Genomic DNA, 26,547 nt, shown 5'->3' with positions numbered 1-26,547 from the left:
TGGCATTTCTTTTTAATTTTTCATTTTTGTAATAAGTAATTGATTGTCAATGATATTATAAATCTCCCTTATATGTATATCTCAATGCTTATATAAAAGTTTGACATAAGTAATATCAAGACACTTTTGAATTGAATAAAATTTCTGGATTGTCCCTTTTTTACTTTGTGGGTGGTTCTTATGCTTAGCTTGTAAGTGCCTATGTTTGAGCAGACCTCTCCCATCGGCCGGCTACGCTAGTTTGTTACTTAGAGGGTCCCAACAGTTGGGTTGAAGTCATGTATCAACGATAATCTCTATATTTTGCTTTCAGGTTCTTTAATCATAAAATTCTGCATCTTTTCCTTTTATTTTCTTCATTACATCTCTCCTACCCCCCATTCGATTTCTTTTCTTTTCTTTTACAAAGCTCAAAAGTCCAATTAACGAGGGGAGACTGAAATTTTTTGTCAGCCATCTACCCTCCATAATCCAGCCCAATAACAACCACCCCCCCCCCAAAAAAAAAAAACAAAAAACAAAAATCAGCCCAATTTTAGTCCAAATCTAGCCCATTAAAAACCCCAAAAAAAAAGCCCTATTCGACCCCCATTAAAACCCCAAAAATGAGTCATATTCTATCCCATTAAAACCCCCAAAATCAAACCCCATTCCAGCCCATTAAAAACTCCCAGATAAGCTCCATTGTAGCCTATTAAAACCCCCAAATAAGCTCCACCGTAGCTTATTAAAACTCCCAAAATCAACCCCACTCTTGCTCATTAAAACCACCAAAATTCAGCCCCATTCCAACCCATTAAAACTCCCAAAAATCATCCCTATTGCAGTCCATTAAAAACCCCAAAAGTCAACCCTAATCTAGCCTTGTCTCAAACCATTAAAGCCTAGAATCTCAGTTCAACTTGTTCTAAATCAGAAACCGCCTTATATTTTATCCATTATTTTTCCAATGCCACCCCCTTAATAGGATGTCTACCCGTAGTAGTCACATCTACCAAGGGAAGCTTACCAATCAACAACGAGACAATTGCATCACAGAGCTATTCACAAGGGTAGCAAGCCTGGAAACCGTTGTTGACCAACTGCATGGAGAACCGCATGGAGAGCAACCCAATCCCATTAGAGTTCCTAATGGTGACCCAAATCCACAACAAGAATTCCAACCAAGACCTTTGGTGAATCAAAATGGTATGGGTCCTCAAGAGTTTATTTATGACTTCATAGAACGTCTCTTTGCAGAAAGCCCACGACATCCCGATAGAGACGCCCAAGAAAGACGATATCACTAAGAAAGTACGAGTTGAAGTTCTAGATTTCATGGGTCACCTTGATATAAAGGCTTTTGTCGATTGAATTACAACGCTTTAAGATTATATTGCATGGTACAACATGGATAATGTCCAACAGGTGGCCTTTGTCAAAGTCAAGTTGAAATGCCTAGCAAGAATTGGATGGTGAAGCATTAACGACAACAATCTCATCATGGGTTGTCCTGCTATCACCAGGTGGGCTGACATGAGAGAGAAGTTGAAAAATTAGTATTTGCCTTCAGACTATAAGGATACTCTTCTCTTAGAGTTCCTTGTGTTCAAATAGGGAATATCGGTGGATGATTATATTGAGAAGTTCAGTGAGCTTTCTATCCATTGTAAGTTTACAGAGACAGACCGCGTAATAGCTAATGACTATCGAGCAAGGTTATGCCAAGAGATCTAGTGCGAGATGATCATATATGATTTTGAGTTAATCTATGATGTTCATTGGAAGGCTCAACGAGTTAAAAAGCAGATGTGGCAACATACTCTTCAACGCCTTGGTTCTCCAGCCGAGGAACGTTGTGTGTGAAAGGGTCCGGATCCACATCTTTACCGGACTCCACCATAGGGATACCGACCACCTCCCTACCTTTTTCAACCACACCCACATATGCAGACTCAACTTATAAGGCAGCCACAATGTTTGCAACACCCTCCGCCATAAATTTCAAACCAAAGCCAACTAGCAGTGCAGGGACATGACACCAAGGGGTGAGTTCCTAACCCTAATCCTCCCCTTAGGAGAGAATGATAGGGTGTTTGTTATTACCATTGTGAACAAATAGGGCACTTTTCTAATTAGTGTCCACAAGCCAAGAACCTCCACTACCGTAGTAATGAGGACCCTTACTACCTAAACGGCCATGAATATTACAACATGCACATCGATATGGAACAACTCTATTTAGAACCTGCATCACACCCCCCCCCCCCCCCCTGTTGAGACTGCAATTGAAGCTTAAGCTTGAAGGTCCCACTCTTATCATCCGTCGTCGCCTCACCACCATCGAGGATGACGAAGACTGACGACAGAGCACTGTTTTTTGTACACGGATAAAATGCTAGAGTAACTTATATAACAGGATCATCAACGGTGGTAGTGTGATGAACATGGTCTCTCAAGAGGTAATTGATCAGCTCAATTTGTCAACTAAAAGGTGTCCAAAATTATATAAGGTTATGTAGGTCAATGACACAGCCATCCCCGTGACTCAAAGGTGTTTGGTATCAGAGCAGCTAACTAAGTCGATACCAAACTGGTGCAACCAGCTGATGGGAAGGATCCGCCCAGACTAGGCACCTCCGAGTTAAGCACAAGAACCACATACAAAGCAAAAAGAGAATCCATAAATTTTTTTCAATTTAAAGGTGTCTTGATACTACTCATGTCAAAGCCCTTATATAAGCATTAAGACTTACATATAAGGAAGATTCATAATATCATCAACAACCAATGACTTATTACAAAAATGAAAAAGTAAGAAAGAGATGCCCAAGGGATAAGAATGCAATTAAGAAGATTGATTAACTGATTATTGCATAGCTAGCTAATTGATTTTGATAGCTAGCTACCTAAATAGGAGGCTTGGGCCTCCTTATTAATGAGCCAGCTATTGGACTTGGGCTTGGGATTAATGGGCCTAAGCCTAACCCATGGATCATGGGTTTCAACCTGCATCATAAGGGTATTGAGAGAATCGAAAGGAAGTTGTTGAGTTAGAAACACCGCTAGTTATCTTTGGGAGGTCATTAATATTAAAGGTGCTTTCTCTAATATGCCAGTGTACTTTATGACGCTCTTCAAATGCCCAAAATCGGTTTTCGATAGGTTGGAAAAGCTGAAAAAGAGACTTCCTATGGAAATGAGGAAAAAAGAAAATTTCACCTTCTCAAATGGGAGGAGGCTTACAAGCCAATAAGCGAGGGGGGAGTAGGGTATTAAGGATTTAGGAATTATGAACTTCCCGCTTCTTAATAAATGGTTATCGATACATGGGTTTGAAGAGGGGAGATTATGGAGGGAGCTAATTGAGAGGAAATATGGTTCTCGGTTGGTAGGGTGGGGGTGAAGAGTTCCTCCCCTTATCAAGCTTCCAATTTGTGGAAAGTGGTGGCATCGATAGAGCATTTGTTTCATAGAGGATTATCCTTCTCGCTCAATGTAAAAAACCGCATCCGATTCTAGTTGGATGTTTGGTGCGAAGACGGGTTGCTTTAGGAAGATTTCCCTAGGGTGGATAGGAGCACTACTGTAAATTGCTATTACCCCATTACCAATGGCTCTATGGTGTGTTCTCCCTCTTGTCGTAGAAATTTGACAAATGAGGAGATAAAGGAGCTAGCAGATTTATTGGACTGATTGAAGAATGTTGTCCACACACCACCCCCCCCCCCCCCCCCAAAAAAAAAAAAAAAAGTGGAGGATTCGATGGTGTGGGACGTTCATAAGTCGGGTCGTTTTTCAGTTCGATCCTTCTTCAGATTGATTAGTGAGCCATCTTGGGATTCTGCTTTTCAAATTCCTTTCCATCTTTGGTCCTGCAGAGTTCCGCCTAGAGTTACAGCCTTTGTATGCTTAGTGGAAAGAGAGAGTGCTAATTATTGACAATTTGCAAAGGAGACCCCTTATTCTTCCAAACATTTGCTTGATGTGTATGCAAGATGTGGAGACGATCGATCACTTGTTCATTCGTTGTCCTTTTGTGCAGCATGTGTGGGAGCATTTCTCCACCTTATTTCATATAGCTTGGGTGATGCTGAGGTCTATTGACGGTCTTCTTTGGGCCTAGCATGGGGGAGGGGTGGGGAAAGCTGTGAAAGCTAAGTGGAGATTAATTATTATGGTTATTTTTACTTTGGGTGATCGAAATAGCCGGTGTTTTCATAATAGGGGATCCTCAGTGGAGGAAATTATTTGTAAAGGCAAGAATAGTGTTTTGGGTTGAGCTTCTTATGTAAAGGCAGTTAATTCTATCAACCTCTACTTTGTTTCAGCTGTAGAGTTGGGTTGTATTCTTTTTCCGCTTTCAGTAGGCTTTTAATAAATTTCAGTTCTCTCTCCCAAAAAAAAATTTATGAAACAATTAACTAGTACCTCTGAAAGTAGCTTTTGGGAGTGACTAATCAAGGTTGAGAAAGGCAAGCCAAGTTGGATGGATAAAAACTCCAGGACAATAAGGCCCCTCAAAAAAATTATTTGACTGTTCCACTGAATGGCTGATTGTAAGCAAAGGACTGTAGATCAGTCTTAGGAATATATCCATCCCTATAATGAAAAGAAAAGGGCTAGGGTGTTTCAGTTAGTTTTCTAAACCTACAAGCTTCTGAAAGTTTAAGACCAATGCTTAATGGGGGGAAAATGAATTGTTAATATATGTTGTTTAATACTGTAATGTTCAGTTGCATATATGTACCTTGGCTGTTTATATGTACAATACAAATTCATTTGATGTAATGCTCTAGTTGTTAATATTGTATTTTTGTCAATCATGTTTATAACTGGATAGCATGCATCCAAGCCACCCACATAGAGAGAGACTTTGTCAACTGTGTGATTTTAGATCAATTGATGGCATTCTGGATAACTGTTTTGTAAGTTCAACAAATGCAGAGGGGGTCTGAACAGATGATATAATTTTGTAATGAAATAATGCATTTTGAATTACATCCTTTGGGATTCTCTAATGCTGATTATGAAGCAACTAATTACCGAGTACCCCAAAAGTAATTTTGAATGATCTAATACCACGTGCATGTCATCCTTGTGGTTTGAAGATATACAGATAAATTGTATCATGCAATTACCACTAGTTCATGATAATTAGAACGTCACGTGGGACATGCTAGTGGAGCAATTAGACCCTAGATGCATATAATCAATAACAAGGATTGCCTTAGAGCTACCCATTCTACAACATACCCTAATTTTATTCCTTCTTTTTTACAAAATTAAAGACAATCATACTTATACCCTACTTTTTACGACATAACCTACTTTATAGCCCTCGCAAATGAATTAATTGGGAAAATGATAAAATGAACTATGACTATGACCATGCAGATGTGGTAAAGACAGAAAATCGAAGGCTTGCAAGCAAATGAACATTCATCAATAACATTTCAGCGGGAGAAGCAGGTAGCTCAATGTTAGGCACTCGGAACTTCAACATTGAGATCCTAATTCCTAGGTTTGAACCTGGCTTACCTATTAAAAAAAAAATGTTGCAGCAGGACAATGGCGGTAGGAAGGTTCATGGCTGGAGATGCTAACCATGCAATGTTAAGAAAATACTTCTAGTGTGATTGGGTTGATGCTCTATATAGAAAGTTTAGTGGATTGCATGTCATCACTCTTTTTCAATTTAAATAGTGACTCATTAGAATATTTTTCAGAGGGAGAAATCACTAAAATGACTACTAGAAATTCAAATATTTTAAAGAGGGAGAAAGCATTAAAATGACTTCTTAAAATTTTGAATTTCTTAATATACAACAAATACACAGTGGGAGAATTCAGTTAGATTGTGTGCGTGTGCACGTGCATGTGTGTGTGTGTGCGTTTGTGTATGTGTGTGTTATTCAATACAATTCCCAAGCATTTTCATCACATAACTCACTGAAATGCACAATTTGCCTTTTGTGGTCCCAAGTCATTCAAAAAAATATAAAAATAAATAAATAAATAACTCAAACAATGACTTACTATCCATCATCCCAACATAGAACAATTATTTTCCAAGAAACATGCCACTTAGTTCAATACAATATACAACCATGGTGATTATGGAAAGCAGCATTGAATAAAAATAACATGGTATTGCAAGAACTCAAACGAATGAGAAATTAAATGACATTTACTTTGCCAAGAAATTTGTCACGTCCAAATGTTGGATGCCTCATGCGGAACTTTATCATCTCCGAGAAAAATCTGAAGTGACTATCTTTTTTCGCCTCCAACTGCTCTTACAGATAAAAGACATTATTAGTTTTTTAAATTTGTTTCGGAATAAATGCCCGTAGAAAGAGAAATGACAAAACATCATGTTACCTGCTCCCATTGGAAGTGGTTAATGGCAGTATCATGCCCATAACTATTGTTGTTTCCATGACGAGTATGGGCATACTCATCTCCCATTAGCATCATTGGTGTTCCCTAGATATAATTCAGTATGCAAAAGCGAATAATAATCAACTAATTGAAAGGACTAGTTATTTGAGAATCAACTAAATAGATAAATATGCTTGGTTCTGGATTTGCATAAACTCTACAGGTACATCTTAAGAGGTTTGCCACTGGAAACCCGAGCTTAAAATAGGGTGTGTTGATAGAGCTGAGCAAGTAATGACATCATGTTTACAAAAATCTTGATATAGAGCTACCTGCGAGATCATTAGGGCCAAATGGAAATTTTTCATCTGACGTGTACGAAGAGACTTGATGTTAGGATCAGAAGTTTCACCTGTATAGTACAAACGTAGTGAAAAGAAAATGATTTTGTAGTTAGAAAACAGTTTGATAATTGAAAATGAACCGTGGTATACAAAAACAGTTACGTAACGGTAACAGTAACGGTAACGGTAACGGCCACAACCATTACGCATTACGGGGCCATAACGGCCATCACAGAAAAAAACTGCCTGTAAACAACCCGTAACAGCCCGTAACAGTCCCGAAACAGGTTTTTTCAAAAAAAAAAAAAAAAAAAACTTTAAAAAAATGTAGCAACAGCTGTTACGGCCCATATCGTAACAGTAACAACGGTGGCCATTACGGCCACCGTTACCAATATGGAACACCTTGAAATGAACACATGCATCATCACCCAAACTTTTAATTGAATTACCAAACAAAATTCAATCGATTAAACAAATACGAGTAAACAAAAACATAAAGGAGATTATTTTATACATGAAATTTTGGATTAGTGAATAATTAATAATATTTCAAGAATTATCAAACAAATATGAGTAAAGAAAATCATAAACGAGACTATTTTATGCATGGAAAATATTATCGTAGTGAATAATTAATGATATTTCAAATTCCAAGTTTCACAATAAATACTACCCAAGGAGAGGAAGAGACTGAGGATGCCATGTTTGTGAATGGGTGTAGGGTGCCACTTATATTAATCAAACAAATAAGATGAACTGGGTGACGACAGCCACTTCCAGTATGTGAAAGCCAAATGGCCCAGTTATGCAATACTACCATCATTTCAACCAATGTTTTAAAACCTGGTCAGGACTGGTGCTGGATTCCACTAGACTGTCAGATTGGAACCAGCCACAAGAACGTCCTGGATCACTAAAAACAGGGTCAGTTTTCAACTATTTTTTTCTTAATAAAATGTATAATCACCCCAATAGAGCCTGAACCTATCCACTGAACACAGCATTTGCCATTTTTGGTAGTTTATTCCTTTTATTTTGTTTGTTTCATACATTTTATTTCATAAGGCTTTGAGTGAACGTCTTGGAACGGAACAGGTTAGGCCCCTTGAACTAGCAATTGAACCAAAACTACCCATAGAAACAAGTTGGCATTCAGCCCAGGTTTTACAAAATTGGTTTCAACAAAGCATACAATCATTTTGGCACTATGAGCAATATGCCATTTTGTCTCTCCCTTGGACCTTGACTAGCAGCGGATCTTAGTTGCACGATCCTCCCAGCCTAGTGCCACTCTCGCTTCGAACTGCACTTTGGGCTCGTGCTCACACTCCCACTACTTAGTTGTTTATACTCACAATGTTTTCTGATGAGGACATCACGTCACGTATGCCTTTGTGCACGTACCAGAGGAGGAGGCGGGCCACACCGATTTTCTTGTAGCTAGGCGAGTACCCCAGATCGTGCTAAAGACCCTATGTGCATGTGCGAGCATCTGGAAGACCTCACACTAGGAAGATGCACATGGGCTGCTTTATGGAGTGATCCAGACCATTAGATTGGAAGGACGTGACGATCGGACCGTTGGATCACATGATTGGGCCATTGATCATGGATCGTTCACACTAGTTTTTCTTAGATTTTATCAACTTATAGGACTTAGTTTTGTTTATGTTATGTTTGGACACTATTATGAGTGTTTTTAGTTGATTTTAGTTAGACTAGGGCTATTTCATCAAAATTCACAAAACAGGGTGTGCGTGTGACCCTCCCTCATTGAATTTTGGGATTATTATTATTATTTATTTATTTTTAAAAGAGAAAAAAAAAACTCTTACTTTCTTCTTCTTCCGTCTTCATAAGATTTGAAGATACTTCCATGTGATTTTGAAGGAAAACTGGTGTGAGGCTAATCTTCATCAACGAAGGTGCGATGTCTCCATCTATCCCAGCATCATCATCTATCTTCCCTTCATCAAATTATTTTCTTCAAGTTATTCAATTCTTCCATCCTAAGTCTTCATCTTCTCCTAAATCCATCTTTCCCCTTTCTTCAATTCTCAAAACCCTAACCCTAAACCCAAAATCCCTAACTTTTCCTACTTTCCTAAATTACCCAAACCCTAACTTCTCTTATTATTCAATTCACCCAAAATCCTTACACCCCTTCTATCCAAAACCCTAATTCCCACATCCTAACCTATAAACCCTTTAACTCATTCACCCAGTTTGGTTCTATAAACCCTAATTCCTAATTTTTCCCAATTTCCCTAACCCTAAATTTACCCTAGGTTGTATTAGGTCTTCTACTTTGAGATAGACTATTCCCTATGCTAATTGGATGTCCCTACATCCATTAAATCCTAGTTTCCTTTTATTTAATGATCTTGTGTGATGATGTTGGTAACTTAGGCTAGGATTATGCGTGATGTTCTTTTGGTTTTCATGATATTCGTGATAATTACGGCAATGTTTGTGTTTTTTTGTTAGTTGTCCTAATTTTGCTACTTGATCTTTATTTAGTTCATGCATCAGTCTTGCATCATTTTCCCTCCCAAACTCTGAGTTGTTGCCACTTAGCTTCATGCTTTGTCAAACTGATGTAAAGACTGATGCATGAACCAACTATCATGTGAGATCAAGTAGCAAAATTAAGATAATTAACAAAAAAAAAAAGACAAACCTTGCCATAATCATCACGGATACCAAGAAAACCAAAAAACACATTATGCATAATCATAGCCTAAGTTACTAACATCGTCACACGAGATCATTAAATAAAAGAAAACTAAGATCTAATGGATATAGGGACATCCAATTAGCATATGATATAGTCTATCTCAAAATAGAAGACCTAATACAACCTAAGGTAAATTTAGGGTTAGGAAAATTACGGAAAACTAGGAATTAGGGTTTATGGAATCAAATTAGTTGAATGGATTAAAGGGTTTACAAGTTAGAATGTGTGAATTAGGGTTTTGGACAAAAGGGGTGTAAGGATTTTGGGTGGATTGAAGAACGGGAAAAATTAGGGTTTGGGTAATTTGGGAAAGTAGGAAAGTTAGGAATTTTATATTTAAGGTTAGGGTTTTGGGATTGTAGATAGGTTGTAAGGAAAAGATGGGTTTAGGAGAAGATGACAGCTTAAGATAGGAGAATTGAATAACTTGAAGAAAATACCTTGATGGAGGAGAAAGAGATGGTAATGTGGGGATAGATGGAGACCTCGCACCTCCGTTGATGAAGAGTAGCCTCACATCAATCTCCTTTCTAAATCACATGAAACTATCTTCAAATCTCATGAAGATGGAAGAAGAAGAAAGCAAGAACTTTTTCTCTTCTTTTTTATCACAAAATCCAATGAGGGAGAGGGTCACACGCCCACCCTCTTTTATAGCTCCATGAAAGTTCAAAAATTACAATAAACACCTTGTTTTATGAATTTTGACGGAAATAGTTGGTCTAACTAAAATCAACTAAAAACACGCATAATGGTGTCCAAACATAACATAAACAAAACTAAGTCATATAAGCTGATAAAATCTAAGAAAAACTAGTGTGAACGATCCACGATCAATGGCCCAATCATGTGATCCAACGGCCTGATCGTCACATCCCTGCAATCCAACAGTCTATATCACTCCATAAAGCAGCCCATGTGCATCTTCCCAGTGTGGGGTCTTCCAGATGCTCGCACATGCACATGGGGTCTTCAGCACGATCACGGGCACTCGCCTAACCACGGGAAAATCAGTGTGGTCCACCTCCTCCTCCGATACGTACGCAAAGGTGTACGTGAAGTGATGTCCTCATAAAAAACTATACAGCAAATTCATGTGCTACTGATCACATAAAAGCAATGCTTTAAATATCAACAATATCGGCCGATGTATCCCACGATATATATTGTATCCCACCTGTGCAATACAAAACGCACAGGTAGTGCCGATATATCCAGCATGTTCGATTCGGTGAGCATTTTCATTTTTCGATTCCTTTTTTGTTGATATTATGTTAAATCAGTGTCAAATGGTTACAAATCCATTGATTTTTCATGTTTTGAATGAAAACACATGGAGTTTGAGCTTTGATTTCGATATCCATTAGTTCTTCATGTTCTCCATTTTTTTTTCAAAAATTTCCTTCAACCATCTATCAATTGAGACTAATTTCAAAGTAATTAGGAGTATTTGACGAAATGATCATCACATATACTCTAATTTCAAATTTTGAGTGTAAATGGTCCAATTTGCGAAATTTTGGGGAAAATTCAAAATTTTCCCAATTTCTTCCAAATTGCTTGCAATGTTGCACTCCAAACATGAAATCAAGCATGTATAAGGGCTGATCTACTAATTTGTTAAGTGCTTGTTAACTTTTGAAAAATAAAAAATATTATTTTTAATTAAAAATTAATTTAAAAAATATTATATATATATATATATATAAATTTCCCTTAAACCAGCTGTCAATTGAGACTAATTTTGAAGTATTTAGGAGTGTTTGATGAAATGATCATCACATACACTCTAAATGTTATGCATTCAATTTGAATATAGTTGCGTTAGTTCAGTCAGATAGCGCATAGCTTAGGACCCTACACAAAGGAAACCTATCATGTGCACTTCTTTTTTGAGATGTTATGATTTTGAAAGTGTGTATTAAGTTCTTTTTTAACAATCCATGAAGTTTCATTGAAAAATTCGACCATTTTTCCAATGTTTTCCCATACTTCCCAAAAAGTGAAATAAATTACCCGATACAAATGATATATCCCGTGCGATAACCGATATGTATTTGTATCCCAAGGATACGATACATAATGCGATACCGATATTTCAAACACTGCACAAAAGTCAATCTCATAAGCAGTGTTTGAAATATCGGTATCGTGTTACGTATTACACCCTTGGGATACGGATACATATCAGTTATCACATGGGATATATCGGTCGTATCGCATAATGTATCGTTGTTGTTGGAAACATAGGGAAACATTGGGAAATTGGTCGAATTTTTCAATGAAACTTCAATGATTGTTAAAAAAGACAGCAATACACACTTATAAATCAAAACATAAGGAAAAACAAGTGCACATAATAGGTTTTCTTTGTATGAGGTCCTAATCTATGCGTTGGCTAACTGAATTGATGCAAGTATATCCAAAGTCTATTCATATCATTTATAAATGTAAGAAGATGTGTGGAAACACAAGCAATACATTCAAAAGCAAAAGAAGAATCACTAGATTAGGTTTCATACATGTTTGATTTTATGTTTGGACACAGATTGCAACCAATTTGCAAGAAATTGGGAATTTTTTATTTTTTTTTCAATTTTTTACAACTCGACCCATCTCTTCCAAAACTTGAAATCGAAGCTCCCAATCCATGATTTTTCATGCAAAACTTGAAAAATCATGGATTTGGAACAATTTGACACTAATTTAACATTATTTACAGAAAAGGGGGGGGGGGTGGGTCGAAAATCGAAAATGCTCACCGGATCGAACATGTGGGATATATCCCACTACTTGTACATTTCATATCGCACAAGTGGAATACAAAATTTATCGTGGGATATATCGGCCGATATCATCGATACATAAAACACTGCTCATAAGTTCACATCAATTTCACCGTGCAAATTACCTGTTTATAGCTCTAGCTAGAGATACTTATGCTTATCCTATTTTACATGCTGGAAGTGTACTCATCCTAAGGCAGAGTAATGCCCCATTTGCAGGTTACTGAGAGGCATCACGCTAATACTCTTTTCAATGATTTTTCATGCTCTTCCCATCTTGCAATAGTTAAAAGATATGCAAAGTTCCAGATTGCATGAGGCATTAGGTTTCGTCATTTGCTCATTCCAAGGAGCTTTTTGTAAAGGCATATTTTGGATGTACTTTGGTTGCCAGTGAATTTTCTTATTCTGGAGCCAGAAGGGTTGAGGCGGGAATTATTTGCAAGATCAACAACGAGAAGGCATATCACTATGTAGGTTGGGTTTCCTCACCTAATCCCTTAAAAGGACTGGTTTTGGTAACAAGTGAGCAGAGAAAATCAGGGAATATATTTTCTTGGCATCCTTCTCGATTTTATTGAATGGTTCACCAACAGGTTTCTTCATCAATTCCAGAGAGCTCCATCAGGGAGATCATTGTCTCCTCTTCTATTTTCAGTTAGTGGTAAAAAGATTGAGTCCTCTAATGGAAAGAGCTTCATCCATTGATCTCATAGGGGGTTCTGATCAGTGACTGGGGATTGGAGATAACTCATCTTCAAATTCCAGATGACATCCTCCTATTATGTGAGGCGAATATGGAGCAAGTCATTAATATTTAAAGTATTCTTTGATGTTTTGAAAAGTTTCCGGCTTATGGGTAAACTTGAGAAAGAGTGCAACAACAGGTGTTGCAGCTGATAAGGAGGTGGTCAAGGAATTGGTTTGTGTGGGCTACAAAAACATTGACCTCCTGTGTACATATCTGGAGCTTCCACTTGGGGGCAAACCAAATGTTGCCTCATCACTGTAATAAAATAGTAACTTTTCAACAAATGAAAAAAAAAAAAAAAAAGAAGAAGAAGAAGAAGAAGAAGAAGAAGATAAATAGACGTCCAGGCTATTCCACCTCAGAGGTGCATGATTGGTAAAGCCAATTTTGAGGAACCATAAAATGCTGCATCCATTTCGTAACCTTTCCTAGGAAACAGAATTTATTTGATCATTACCAATTCAACCTTTCATCTTGATATTGTGTCAATTACATTTCTCAGGGCATTTTATCTCTTATAGCTGAGAAGGAAAATACCATAACTCTTCCTTGCAGTATTCAAATGAAGTATTTATGTGTTGTTTAAAATGGTGGCTTCCCCAACCTGCCCATGTCCTGTCTCAGTTCCTTGATGTGATATTTGTCAGTGCTTCAGTAGTTATACTTCGATCAACTTAATGAATCGTAAAACTGATATATTGAAATTTTCTACATGTTTCAAATCATCGTTATTGAGAAATTTATTTTAAAAGGTGGACATGGCTCCCATGCTTTCAAATGTATCTTCAATATAGAGGAATAAGTAAACAGATTCTTGGAATTATGTATGAATACTACCCAAAGTGGAAATGTAGAATTTAAATATGTAACTAGAAAGATGGAGCAAGAGGGTAACAAATTCTCAAAACATATGACCCAAAACATGTGGAAATCTTCAGAGTGGGAATAACACCCAGAGTAGAAGTTCATGGAACTGTAATATAGAAAAGAAGGAATCTGATATTTCCAATGCTTTAAATATTGTTATCACATAATGTATCACACCCTTGGGATACGGATACATATCGGTTATCGCATGGGATATATCGGTTGTATCGCGTAATGTATCGCTATTGTTGGGAAACATTGGAACATTGGGAAATTAGTCGAATTTTTCAATGAAACTTCAGGGATTGTTGAAAATACATCAATGCACACTCAGAGATCAAAACATTGCAAAAAAAAAAAGTGCACATAATAGGAGTTTCCTTTGTATGGGGTCCTAATATACGCGTTGTCCAACTGAACTGATGCAAGTATATTCGAAGTCTATTCATATAACTTATAAACGTAAGAAGACATGTATGGAAACACAAGCAATATATTCAAAAGCAAAACAAGAATCACTAGATCAAGTTACATACATGTTTGATTTTGCGTTTGGATACAAAGATTGCAATTGATTTGTGAGAAATTGAGAAATTTCAATTTTCCCAATTTTCTGCAACTTGGCCCATCTCTCTAAATCTCGAAATCGAAGCTCCAAATCCATGATTTTTCATGGAAAACATGAATAATGATAAATTTATAACCATTTGACACTGATTTGACATGATTTACAAAAAAAAAAAGGATCGTAAATCGAAAATGTTCACTGGATCGAATAAGTGGGATATATCGGCACTACCCATGCGTTTCGTATGGCACAAGTAGGATACAAGATATATCATGGGATATATCGGCCAATATTGTCGATATTTAAAACATTGGATATTTCTACATTATTCACCAGCAGAGCTCTCATGAACCTTGAGTTTTAGAAAGAGTCATTGACGAGATTGCAGAAATAATTTCTCTATATAAACAAAACGGCAGAGGAGCAAAACATTATGTATCAATAGAAGTTGAGAAAATGTTGTCAAAAGAGCTTAAAAGATTAGTGAAATGGGATTTCCATCATCCAAGTTTCAACTAGAAGCTTACCTAGCTTTATAGAAAACTAAACATCAAACAAATACTCATTTGACTAAGACAAGATGAATGTGGAGATTGCTCAAACCCTTAACAATGCAAACCCCATGCCACATGAACAAGAGGTAGGAACACATAGAAATCACCTTCATGACCGCAGTTCCAACTAAAATTATCATTGCTGCCATCTCTACCACCTTCTCCATTAGCATCATTGTGCTACACAACCAACAAGTGTAGATGAAAATTTGAGCATTCCATATAATCATCATAGCAAAGATCTTACTAAGAAAATTTTAAGTTGTGGAAATACCTTGAAATTGTATGAAACAAGGTCATATAAAGTAAATCCATCGTGCGCAATGACAAAATTAATACCATGGTATGGCTTGCGCTTGTTTACCTATACAATGTATTTGTATATTAGGCACCATAACCACAACTTCAAACCTACACTCATTGGTAAGACCAGGATTGTAAGGCATGATAGAAATAGAGTGAGAGCAATACCAACAAGCTATAGCCACTTGCACATTTAGCTTAACATCAAACATGTTTCAACTTTGATTCAGAGCCATGGTTATTTTTAATTATTGTCATCAACAAATGATCCTATTAGACTTTCAAAGGAAACAGTAGGTCAACATCTCAGGGACGACCTCTATGAACATACTAGACATTGGATTTCGAGGAAAGAGTGAGCCCGTATGGATTGAAATGCCATATTAAAGAGTACGATAGCAAGGCACAATACACACACACACACACACACACACTCTCTCTCTCTCTCTCTCTCTCTCTCTCTCTCTCTCTCTCTCTCTCTCTCTCTCTCTCTCTAATACGGCATTTCAATCCATACGAGCTCACTCTTTCCTCGCACACCCACACAGACACACATGTTTGTGTGTGAGAGTGAGGGAATGATTACATGGAGTTGACTCCTACAAAGGCTCTAGTTGAGCAAAAGTGGGGCCAGATGATGCGTGCATGACATCCTTTCCATCCTTCAAGTGTCCCCTCTCGTGCTCGGCCAAGTCTCAAACTTCAGGCTAATCTAGGACTCATGTGGGCCACACCACAAGGAAACAATTGGGAGGAGACACCCACCCTTGAATGCATTGGGCCCATCTAAATGCTCATTAGCCTAATTTTCTGTGGTCCCTTCATCCAAGTGGGATGAATGGATTCGATGGTACACGCACAGCACGAGGAGGCCATACACAGTCAAGGGTGGGCTTCCATCTCAAATGTTACTTGTGGTGGCCCACGTGGGTCATGGATCGGCTAGTTTTTTGGCTCATTGCCTAACATGGGAGGGAGCATATGAGGGATGGATTGGATGTCATGCATGCATCACAAGGGCCCCACAAAGCTTAAATCCAGGAGCTTTGGTGGAGTTCAATTCCACATGAACTAAGGTATTCCGTATCAGTAACGATGGTCGTAACAATCACCACCATTACCGATATGCGGGGGCGTAACGACTGTTACGACCTCCGTAACGGTTGAAAATTTTCTTTTGCCCAAAAAAATCTGAGAAAATATCTAGAAAATCCATAATAATGTAAATATTCCAAATATATATTCATTTTTTGCTTTGAACATGTTTATGGTAGTGTAATGGTCCACTGTTTGGTGAAAGTGTTCTATCGGGCTGTCTAGTGAATTTATGAACATGAATGTTTACACATCATAATCAAGCACTAGAACTAGAAATCAGAAAAAGGCAAAAATACTACTTTTTCAATTTATTTTTTTTTTTTAAAAAAAAGGCCCTTGGAGCTTCTATTCACTCAAATCACTTCAATCTACAGTTTTAATATTAAAAACAATAGTAAAAGTAGTCGAAATCTGTTATAAAATGACCTAAGGGAGTTTTTGGAATGAGAAATGTGAAAATATAAGAAGAAATTTTGATTTAAATAGAAAAAAAAGTGGCCGTTTTTCAACTGTTACGGGAGTAACAGTCGTTATGCCCTATAATGGCCTTTACGGCCATCGTAACCACTGATATGGTCCTAAAAAACCAACTGCCCCGTTTCACCCCCGTATCGTGTAACAGTCATGGGCTTTACCTATACGTATCGGCCTTTATGGGCATATCGTAACGGATACGGAACACCTTGACGTGAACACTCCCACACACGCACAAACATGCGTGTGGGTGGGTGGGTGGGTGGGTGGGTGAGCACAGTATCCTATGAAGCACTATACCAGATAATATGCATGAACCTATGGAGCACTATACCTGATAATGTGCATGAACTTATGTTACACCTGCTAAGTACCTTACTATGGTTTGACTTAGTCATGAAACAACTAGCCTGTATATCTTATCCTTTGTCAAATTGTTTCTTCTTTAAATAGACTTACAACAAGGAGAAGAGTAGACACAAGAAATCTCTCTTCCTTTCACCGTAAGTTCCTCTCAAGGCTTTCAAAAATAAAACATAAACAATTAAGAACAAGTTTTGACAATGAAGATTTTAACACTCAAGGTTTGGTGCTTGAGGATAAATATCTCAGTACTTGAATGTAAGATAAGTTTTTACTTCAAATCATCACAATCAAATAATGTTTAATTTCATCAATTATTCTTACTTGGTATAGATCAGAAGATCCAGCTACACGTGTTGCAAAGCTTCCCTTCATGCCAGAGTCGCCCTGCAAATATGAAACTTGTGGGTGTTAGGCCCACAAAAATGCATCTGTATCGCTCGCTATTACGGCCATAACCACTAGTGCAAAGGCGCAACTTCATTAATCACTAACATGAACATCTAACAAACAAGATAAGATTTTCAATCTAGAGACGGTGTTTAAACAGCGCCAACATAGATATTAAAATAATAAAGAAAAGCAAACATCATATTAAACAGAGTTCAAGAGACTTGGCGAATTCATGAGAGATTGACAGGTCAGGATAATTTCCATAAATATTAGATCCTGCTCATGACTGCTGTTATAATTTATTCTCAGTAAACTTCGGCAAATCTTGAGCTGTTACCATTACTTTAGTTGTCTTCATCAAATTCATATATTGATACAAGATGTTCCTGTAACCAGGAAACGAATTCTAAAGTGTTGTTGTGTTAAAAATGCTAACATATCCATGGGAGATTGACATGTCAGGATTTCTTACTTTACAAGGATACCTAGCAATCAGTTGGGCATATATGGTGACATCATTAGTATTCTCTTTACTTTGTTAGGACAACTAATTAGAAATTTAGGCACTAGCCATCAGAGTATCTGTCACAGATGTCACTAATTTCATGTGGTGTCTCTGTCAAAGATGCACCTCACTCCATGTGAGTTGTGTCAGAAACACTCAAAGTTGACTCTCAAAACTAATAGCAGACAGATTTACCACATTCTTAAAAGAATGCTGAAAAGACCCCAAGTTTTGCCTATTATGCCCTATCATAAACAAAGCAAACTATGGAATGGTAACACGCTGCAGAAAGTTGCTTCATGTGTCTGCGGAAGTCAGGCAAGTGTTCAGACTGTTTTGACATAGTTTGGAGTACCAAACTTCATCTGCCAAGCTATCAAACATGCAGATTTTGTAAGTTTTGGAGTTTCCTTAAACCCATCAATGAGGAAGATTAGAATCTACAGTTGACTTGAGAGATTTAGGTAGTGAAAGAAAGAGGAGAAAAGAAGGACAGAAAAGTAGGAAAGAAGTGAAAGTTTTGAGAGAGAAGCTCAAAGTTGTGTATTAGGACAACAAGCTCTAACACATCTTTTATTATGTTACTAGAAACACACAAACATACTCCTCAAGAGCACAGAATATTGTGTACAAGTGCACACACCCAAATAAATACACACTAACGCTATAGTACATTGCATTCTCTTTAATCCCCCCCTCAAGTTGGAGCATACATGTTGATCATGCCCAAATTGCCAGTGACACAAAGAAGTGCATCCCGACTAGTGTTTGAAATATCGGTATCGTCTTACATATTGCATCATTGGGATACAGATATATATCGGTTATCACATGGGATATATCGTTTGTATCAGGTAATTTATTGCACTTTTTGGGAAACATGGGGAAACTTTAGGGAAATGGTTGAATTTTTCAATGAAACTTAAGGGACTGTTAAAAAAGACTTTAATATACACTTTTAAATCATAACACCTCAAAAAAGAAGTGCATATAATAGGTTTCCTTTGTATAGGGTCCTAAGCTATGCGTTATCCGACTAAACTAATCAACCATATTCAAATTGAATGCATAACATTTAGAGTGTATGTGATAATCGTTTCATCAAACACTCCTAAATACTTCGAAATTAGTCTCAATTGACAGCTAGTTGATGGGAAATTTCAATATATATATATATATATAGAGAGAGTCATGCTCCCCTGCGCACCTACGCACGTGCGCACCTTTGCACACGTGCCATGGGTGTCTAATCTGAACGGTCCATGTGATGCGGAATCCCATAAAACCCTATCTGACAAATTTGCACCCCGATCTAATATTCTGGTGGGCCATAGCAAAAAGAAATGCAAATCAAGGGAGGAAACTGTTTTCATTTTTCATGGCCCATCAAAGTTTTAGATCAAAGTAAAACTTGGACCTGAGGGGTTTCAGGAGGTGCTGCTTCACATGAACGGTTCAGATTTTTGATCCACATCACATATGATGGGTTCCCAAAAAAGTTCGTACGTAGTACGTACGAACTGGTTCGCAGGTGAGCGTTTCCCTATATATATATATATAATTTTATTAATTTTTATTTAAAAATGAATTTTATTTTCTGAAAATTGACAAGGACTTAACATATCAGTAGATCAGCCCTCATACATGCTTGGTTTCATGTTTGGAGTGTAACATTGCAAGTAATTTGGGAGAAATTTGAGAATTTTTGAATTTTTTCCAATTTTCCCCAAATCGGACCATCTACACTCAAATTTCAAAATTAGAGTGTGTGTGATGATAATTTCGTCAAATACTCCTAAATACTTCGAAATTAGTCTCAATTGATAGCTGGTTGAAGGAAATTTTCAAGGTTTAAAAAAAAAAAAAAAAAAAAAAGGAGAACATGAAGAACCAATGGATTTCGAAATCAAAGCTCCAACTCCATGATTTTTCATGGAAAACATGAAGAACCAATGGATTTAGTTATGACAGTCTAGCTCTACTGAACATACTTAGTTATGGCAGTCTGGCTCTACTGAACATACTTATCGAAGCACACCTCCGTACATTGTTCTTCATGTAGTTTTGACCTTATGTTCATTTTTCATTCTGCTTCCTACAGATAATTTTCTAGTACAGTGTGCATTCTAGTGTAAGTACAGTGTGCATTCTAGTGTAAGTACAGTGTGCATTCTAGTGTATCGTGTCTATAAGGCTAGGCTATGAAGCAGCTAGAGACATGACAGTGGCAAAAGTTACAAAACGTGAGGAGGTCCAACCCCTAGATTAAACTGTACACTGTTTCCAGCTCCCTTTCATCCAAGGAAGCTTTCAATTAGACGCAAGTAGATCTATAAGTTAAAGACAAGGTTATTGCCAATATCATGTGATTGATTACAAGTGATCAGGTTACGAACTACAATTTGATTTGATGAAACATTTTCCACCTGAAATCAGATGGACATAGATAAAAAAAATCACACAGATAAATATCAGTAATTCAGATAGATATAGATATTGCAGTTGTTCCAGAAGAGGTGATGTCCAGAGCCCATCATCCATATAAAAGGGCACAGGACTAGACTTTAGATATCACTTTGCATATGTGCAACATCTACACCAAGAGCAGCATAGCCTATGACTGAAGTCTGTTTAATCTTCTTAATGTGGCAAATTTGCATGCATACTATTTTTGCTTCAACATTTAGGGATTTTTTGTATTATTATGTTTGCATACTGCGAAGTCTAAACTAAATCTCTACGTGGAATCTATGATTAAATTTATCATAAGTCATAACTAACAAAACTGCTTTCAATGCCGTCACCTTTACGAAGCTTCTGATGTCATCACGGTACTTCCCATTCCATTCAGCCCACCTGCAACATTGAAATTTTAATGAACAACGTCTGCACAAGCATTTTCCCTCCTAAGAATCCAAACAAATGCAAACATGCTCATCAGCATTTTAGCAGGTGAAGCATGCGCATATGGGAATTGAAGACGGTCCATTTTCAAAAGAGGCCCAGTGCTTCCCAGCAACCACATTGTCCGGCACATTACCTGGTGGTCATCTAATGACAAGGTAAATGTGGATCCCATTTATCTGATCATTTTTAGTGCCTGCCAGGCAGTCTGCCAGACAATCCAGCTAGCCATATTTAAGCACTTCCTTTTTATAAATGTCAGTCAAGGGACATCTATAATGGCATTTAACTGTGAACAGTACATCTTATGAAATCAGAAAAACTATTTTCAGTAAACAAATGAAACCAGAGATTGTGTGAAAAGAGGACAATGGTACAGCAAGAAAAAAGGAGCTAACCTTAATAGATTCTCTAATGGAGTTGCAGTAAGACATGTAAATGTGAATAGGACATCTTATGCCTGCTTATCTCTATGCATAAAAAAGTTTATCATACAATCGTAAACTCCTTAAAGTTTGCAGCCACCAAAATTTTCTACTGCTTCCACTTAAAACCAATGCATACAACAAAAAGAAATTAGAACAACCGAGAGAGTGCCAGTTCTAATAGCATAGAAATCTAATGCTTCCGCTGCTCCATAGAACAAATAACAAGCCATTCTGTTCAAACATGACAAGGGCAAGATAGAGAATCATAACAACAGATGTACATATAAATATAATTCACCTTTATGGAGAAAGAAAACCTCGTCAGAATGATATGAATTCAAAGAACAAAAGAGAGAAGAAGATGCACGAACAGATCCAAGCATGCATCTAGGGGAACTCCGGGTCCCGATATGAGCCCACATCACTCAGTCAGAGGGGGATAGAAAGAAAGAAAGATGAGAAGAGAAGAAAATAAGGGCTGTACAACAGCTTTGGAGGCCAAAAATAAGGGCTGACACAATGCAGACATCAGCCCTTATTAGGCTGTATGTTAAATACCTTGTGTATATCCTTTGGTAAATTCCATTAGTTTTTATGATCCCCACTTATTATTTATATTTAGTAGGCTCAGTTTTACTTTATAAAGGACTCTAGATTAGGTGAGTGAGGGCTAGGATAAAAGTATTCAAGGTTGAGATAAAACCTGAGGGTTTAGTCAAGGTAAATATAGGCATTATTTTCATGCATATGGACTGGTTCTCTTGGGACGATTGGAACTTCTACCAATCATTTCAGTTTGGGAGAAAGAAAAATGTGGAAATTGGGTAATTGGATAGTTAAAACCCTCATTTCTATATTCGAGCAACATGTACCCTCCATGATGCGTTTGCTTGTATACATTATCGTTTTTAATACTTTTTTTATTGCTGAAATTCTGTTATAAATTCTGTAATTTGATTTGGGCTGCTACTGCTAGAAAACTACTAATTGCTGGAATTAGTTAAATAGTAGCTGGGATTCTCATCACTGCTGGAAATCATGTTTGGGGGGCAGGAGTTTTGTTCTTAATGCCGGAAACCATTTCTAAGTGTGGAAATTCAGCCTACTTGCTGATCTTGAGGTATGACTCCTGTGATTATTATCCGTTGTGGAAATTATTTTAGGAGCTAGTGTTAGAAGTTCTGAAGAGTCAATAGTTTTGTACGTTCCTGCAAAGCACCATACTAGGAGGATTTTATTATTCTCATTTATTTGGTGTTATTATCTGTAACCATCTGTTATTATAAATAGACCATTGAGAGAGGGATAATAAATCCTCTCATTCTCCATCATTCAACCATTTTCATTTCTCACTTCTATTTCTCTAATATAATGCATTAACACCTATCATATACCATTCCATCAATGTTGCAACTGATCAGGACAGTTCAAATCCTAGATCAACTGCATCACACAAATAATATTTTTTTAAATTATCATTTAAATGATTTACCTGTCCCAATTTGGGAATCTTCCCACAAGGTAAAGTCCTCCACAGTCCCAAGGTTCTGCAATAATTTTGCAACGTGATAAAACAGCATCCTTGGCTATTGCCTGGTTCATCATATCACAATGTGACAAAGGAAAGGTGGTTAAGCAAAATTCCACTGATTAGAAAACTATCAATTGGCTTTATCATATACATCCATTATAATGGTAAAACAAACTTCTTTTTAAGGACAATAAGAATTTCATTTGAAAAAAGAAAGTTACATATGACCCGATGTCCCATGGTAAAACAGGCTTATCGACAAAAAAGAAATAAAATACAAACTCAAATGAAGATCCATTACCTAATTAATCAACAAAGCATCCAAGTTTACTGCGGTAGGGTACTATCTTCGACTCTAACACTGGAACAAGAAATCATCCTTAAATACTAGCTGAAGCAGTCGCAACTAGTTCAACCCAAGTAGAAACGATAGATATCTATTTCTACCAATAACAGGATAAAAAGGGAAAAAAAAAATTGAAAAAAAAAATATATATATATATATATATATATAAAGAATGAGATACGAACTTCAAACTACTTAGACATCTTTATGTTACCAGGTATGGTTACGAGTACAGGTATGGCAAAGATCAGGTTTGGTGGATCCTTAAAATCTAGATTCTCATAATAATGGTACAGTAGGGATTGCACAGATTGCGAGTATAATCACATCAACATACTCCCCTAACAATATCACAAGTTGAAATGTTTCCCATTTGGAAAATTCACAACAAATTATAAATAATTAATAACTTTAGAGATTAGAATCCCAATAAATCTAGATTTCAAGTCTTAGTAAAGGGGGATCCAAATAATTAATAACTTTATAGATTAGAATCCCAATATATCTAGATTTCGAGTCTTAGTAAAGGGGAATCCTTCGTCCTTACCCTTATCGAAGTGACCGATTCAAGTGGTCCAGTTTTTTGAAGGACCCAAGCATCATAGGTATACCGTACCCAAGTACAAATAATGAACCATGAAGATCTAATCAGCTAGAGACAAAGGCAATTCAGAAGAAACATAATCTTGGAACTTCCAACAAACAATGCTTCTCGTTTCAAGCTTGTATACATCACATCCATAAGATTCAAGGAACTAGATAATTCAAAATGTGGTGATTATTTGCAAATAATAATAATAATAATAATAATAATAATAATTTGCAACCAGAGTTTGAGGAATTTCAGCTGAACCCAGAACCCAAACATACATTTAAGTACAAATAAAAATGTAATTCAAAATGTGCCTCTGAGTTTTGTGTAGTCTTTGTGTACCACTCAAACTGAAAGGGAAATTTTCTAGAATAGGTATAAGACCAGCCATACTTTATGGCACAGAATGTTGGCCAGTTAAGGAACAACATGTCCATAGGATGAGTGTGTCTGAAATGAGGATGTTGAGATGGATGGGTGGAAAGACAAGGATAAAACTAGAAATGAATGTATCCAAAGGAACTTAAGAGTAGCACCAATAGGTAATAAGATGAGGGAAAGTAGACTTAGATGGTTTGGTCATGTGCAATGGAGACTCAGAACTACACAAATTAGATGGAGTGAGTTAGTACAAGTTGAAGGCTCTAAAAGGCAAGGGGAAGGACCAGAGGACATGGGTAGAGGTAGTATGAAAAGACTTGATGACCTATGGCCTAACTAAAGGTAAGACCCTTGATAGAGTGGAATGATGGAACAAGATTCATGTAGCAGACCCCAATTAATTGGGATAAGGCTCAGATGATGATGATGAAAAAAAAAAAATTAACTATTTCAATTCGTTAGGGGAGTTAAGTGTCAAAGTTTAAAGAGGAAAGAAAACAAAGCTCATGAAAATTTTGATTTCAATAAAAATTTGAGGTGTAGGCCTCTTCTCCTCACAGTAGCCTCTTTCTTCCACTTTGCAAACTATGGTACTAAAAGCCTCCCTAACAATAGTGAAGAATGAGGAGAAAGGATACCCTTGCCTCATTCCATGACAACTCTTAACAAAACTGGTAGGAGCATCATCAATAATGATGGTGAAGTGAGTCAAAAGATCCAAGAATTTTTCTGGCCCAATCTACTGTCGAAAACCTTTATAGAGAGAACGTAATCTGGAATTGTCAAACAATTACAAAAAAAAAAAAGCAAATAGAAAGTAAACCATGATGAGGCACTACTGCACTAACCACATGAAAATTACAAAAACAAAGATGTGTGCTACAAAACCACAGAAGTAAAAGACAAAGTACAAGGATTCAACGGCAAATGAGGAACCAATCTCTACCATTTGCCTATGCAGGAAGGTTATCACATTTACACCAAAAAAACACCAATGACTGCATAATTACATCTCAATGGATATGGTCCTCAGGTTTACTACTGTGAAAAAAAAAATGATCCATCCGACCACAGACTAATTGGAGTATTTGTGTGTTCAATGACATTCATAACCACTGCTAATTCAACTGAAGGAACATCATACTTACCTACTGATGATCATCAACAATTAAGGCCTAGAGTCTGTTAAAATGAGGAATTCTTGCGAAAGACAAACAACTAAAATAAAAGGAACATGATACACCTAAGAAGCTCAATAGAGAAAGCTATATTTTAGTAACTATTGTTCAGTTAGTAACTAGTTCTAGCTACAATGTAAAGAAGCTAGCATTTATACTTAATCTGATTACGTTCTCGAAAGGCCATACTAAATTTTATTATAGAAGGGAAAGGTAGAAATAAACTACCTTAACAAGCGGAGGTGCATTAAGTGGAGCTCCATTAGTTCCTCGACAAAGAACACTTGCAAGGTCAAAGCGAAATCCATCCACATGATACTCCAGGACCCTTTCACACATGACAGGAAAACAGGATAAATTTCAAAATACAATGAAGATTGGGACTAGTAGATAAAAGTATCCAAATAAAACTGCCTTTTATCTCAAGCAAGTGCACAGTAATGTAGTTATGTTCCAATGGAAATTAACAATCCCAGCCGATGTGAAGGCTATGCTTTAAATTAGGGTCGATGTTGCAGCAAAACCTTCTTTCATCACCGCAACACTATTAAGGATCAATATGAGATAGTTACAGTTTTGCAGTAATGGAATCTTCTTACAGGCACACCATTTCGTTTCTACAATTTTAGAAGCCACTTGCCATTGTACCAATTGATCTCTCAATAGCATAGTTTGCAAACCAGGTGGGTCAACTCGGGACTCGCCCAAGTCAACCTGGCAAGGTCATGGGCCTGGTCAGTGGGTTGGTTAAACCAGGCAAGCACTGCGGGTAAGTTGGCCTTGTCTTCCCGGGTCTCAAAATTCAGATACTCTGCCTGATTTCAACAAGTCAACCAAGTCAAAGAAAGGGCACTTAGTTAAATTTGAGGAGAAAAAGAAGATCACACAATTTTCATTTTCCTACTATTATTTATGACCCACCTGGTTGACTCAGGACTCACCGGGTTGACTCAACCCAGTTAATGACCAAGTCACAAGCAGAGTCCGGGTTTGCAAACTATGCTCAATAGAATTAATAGAAATCCATGACACACAGTTAACTCAGAAAAAAAAAAAAAAAAAAAATCCAATATAACTA

At 37.0% G+C, this 26,547-nt stretch overlaps 1 protein-coding gene across 4 annotated transcripts in view; it reads right to left on the bottom strand.

Moving 5' to 3' along the window:
* The window catches only part of LOC131234519 (isoamylase 3, chloroplastic), a 61,005-nt gene that overhangs the window by 8,706 nt on the left and 25,752 nt on the right, over nt 1-26,547 (bottom strand). For 3 of the 4 annotated variants that reach the window (XR_009165735.1, XM_058231462.1, XM_058231472.1), the window contains 9 exons: nt 25,698-25,797; nt 22,934-23,034; nt 20,914-20,965; nt 17,536-17,598; nt 15,248-15,337; nt 15,081-15,153; nt 6,696-6,775; nt 6,364-6,468; nt 6,174-6,272 (listed from right to left, as the gene is read on the bottom strand). Coding sequence is in view for 3 of the 4 variants with exons in the window: in XM_058231462.1 (XP_058087445.1) it covers nt 6,174-6,272; nt 6,364-6,468; nt 6,696-6,775; nt 15,081-15,153; nt 15,248-15,337; nt 17,536-17,598; nt 20,914-20,965; nt 22,934-23,034; nt 25,698-25,797 (763 nt within the window). In the remaining variant the exon portion in view is untranslated. The remainder of the gene's footprint in view (nt 1-6,173; nt 6,273-6,363; nt 6,469-6,695; nt 6,776-15,080; nt 15,154-15,247; nt 15,338-17,535; nt 17,599-20,913; nt 20,966-22,933; nt 23,035-25,697; nt 25,798-26,547) is intronic. The other variant, XM_058231466.1, reaches the window with a different exon arrangement.

The sequence above is a fragment of the Magnolia sinica genome, chromosome 2 (assembly GCF_029962835.1).
Source record: "Magnolia sinica isolate HGM2019 chromosome 2, MsV1, whole genome shotgun sequence".
Taxonomy (NCBI): Eukaryota; Viridiplantae; Streptophyta; class Magnoliopsida; order Magnoliales; family Magnoliaceae; genus Magnolia; species Magnolia sinica.
The sequence above is the reverse complement of the archived record's forward strand: the minus strand, read 5'-3'. Positions and strand labels throughout refer to the sequence as shown.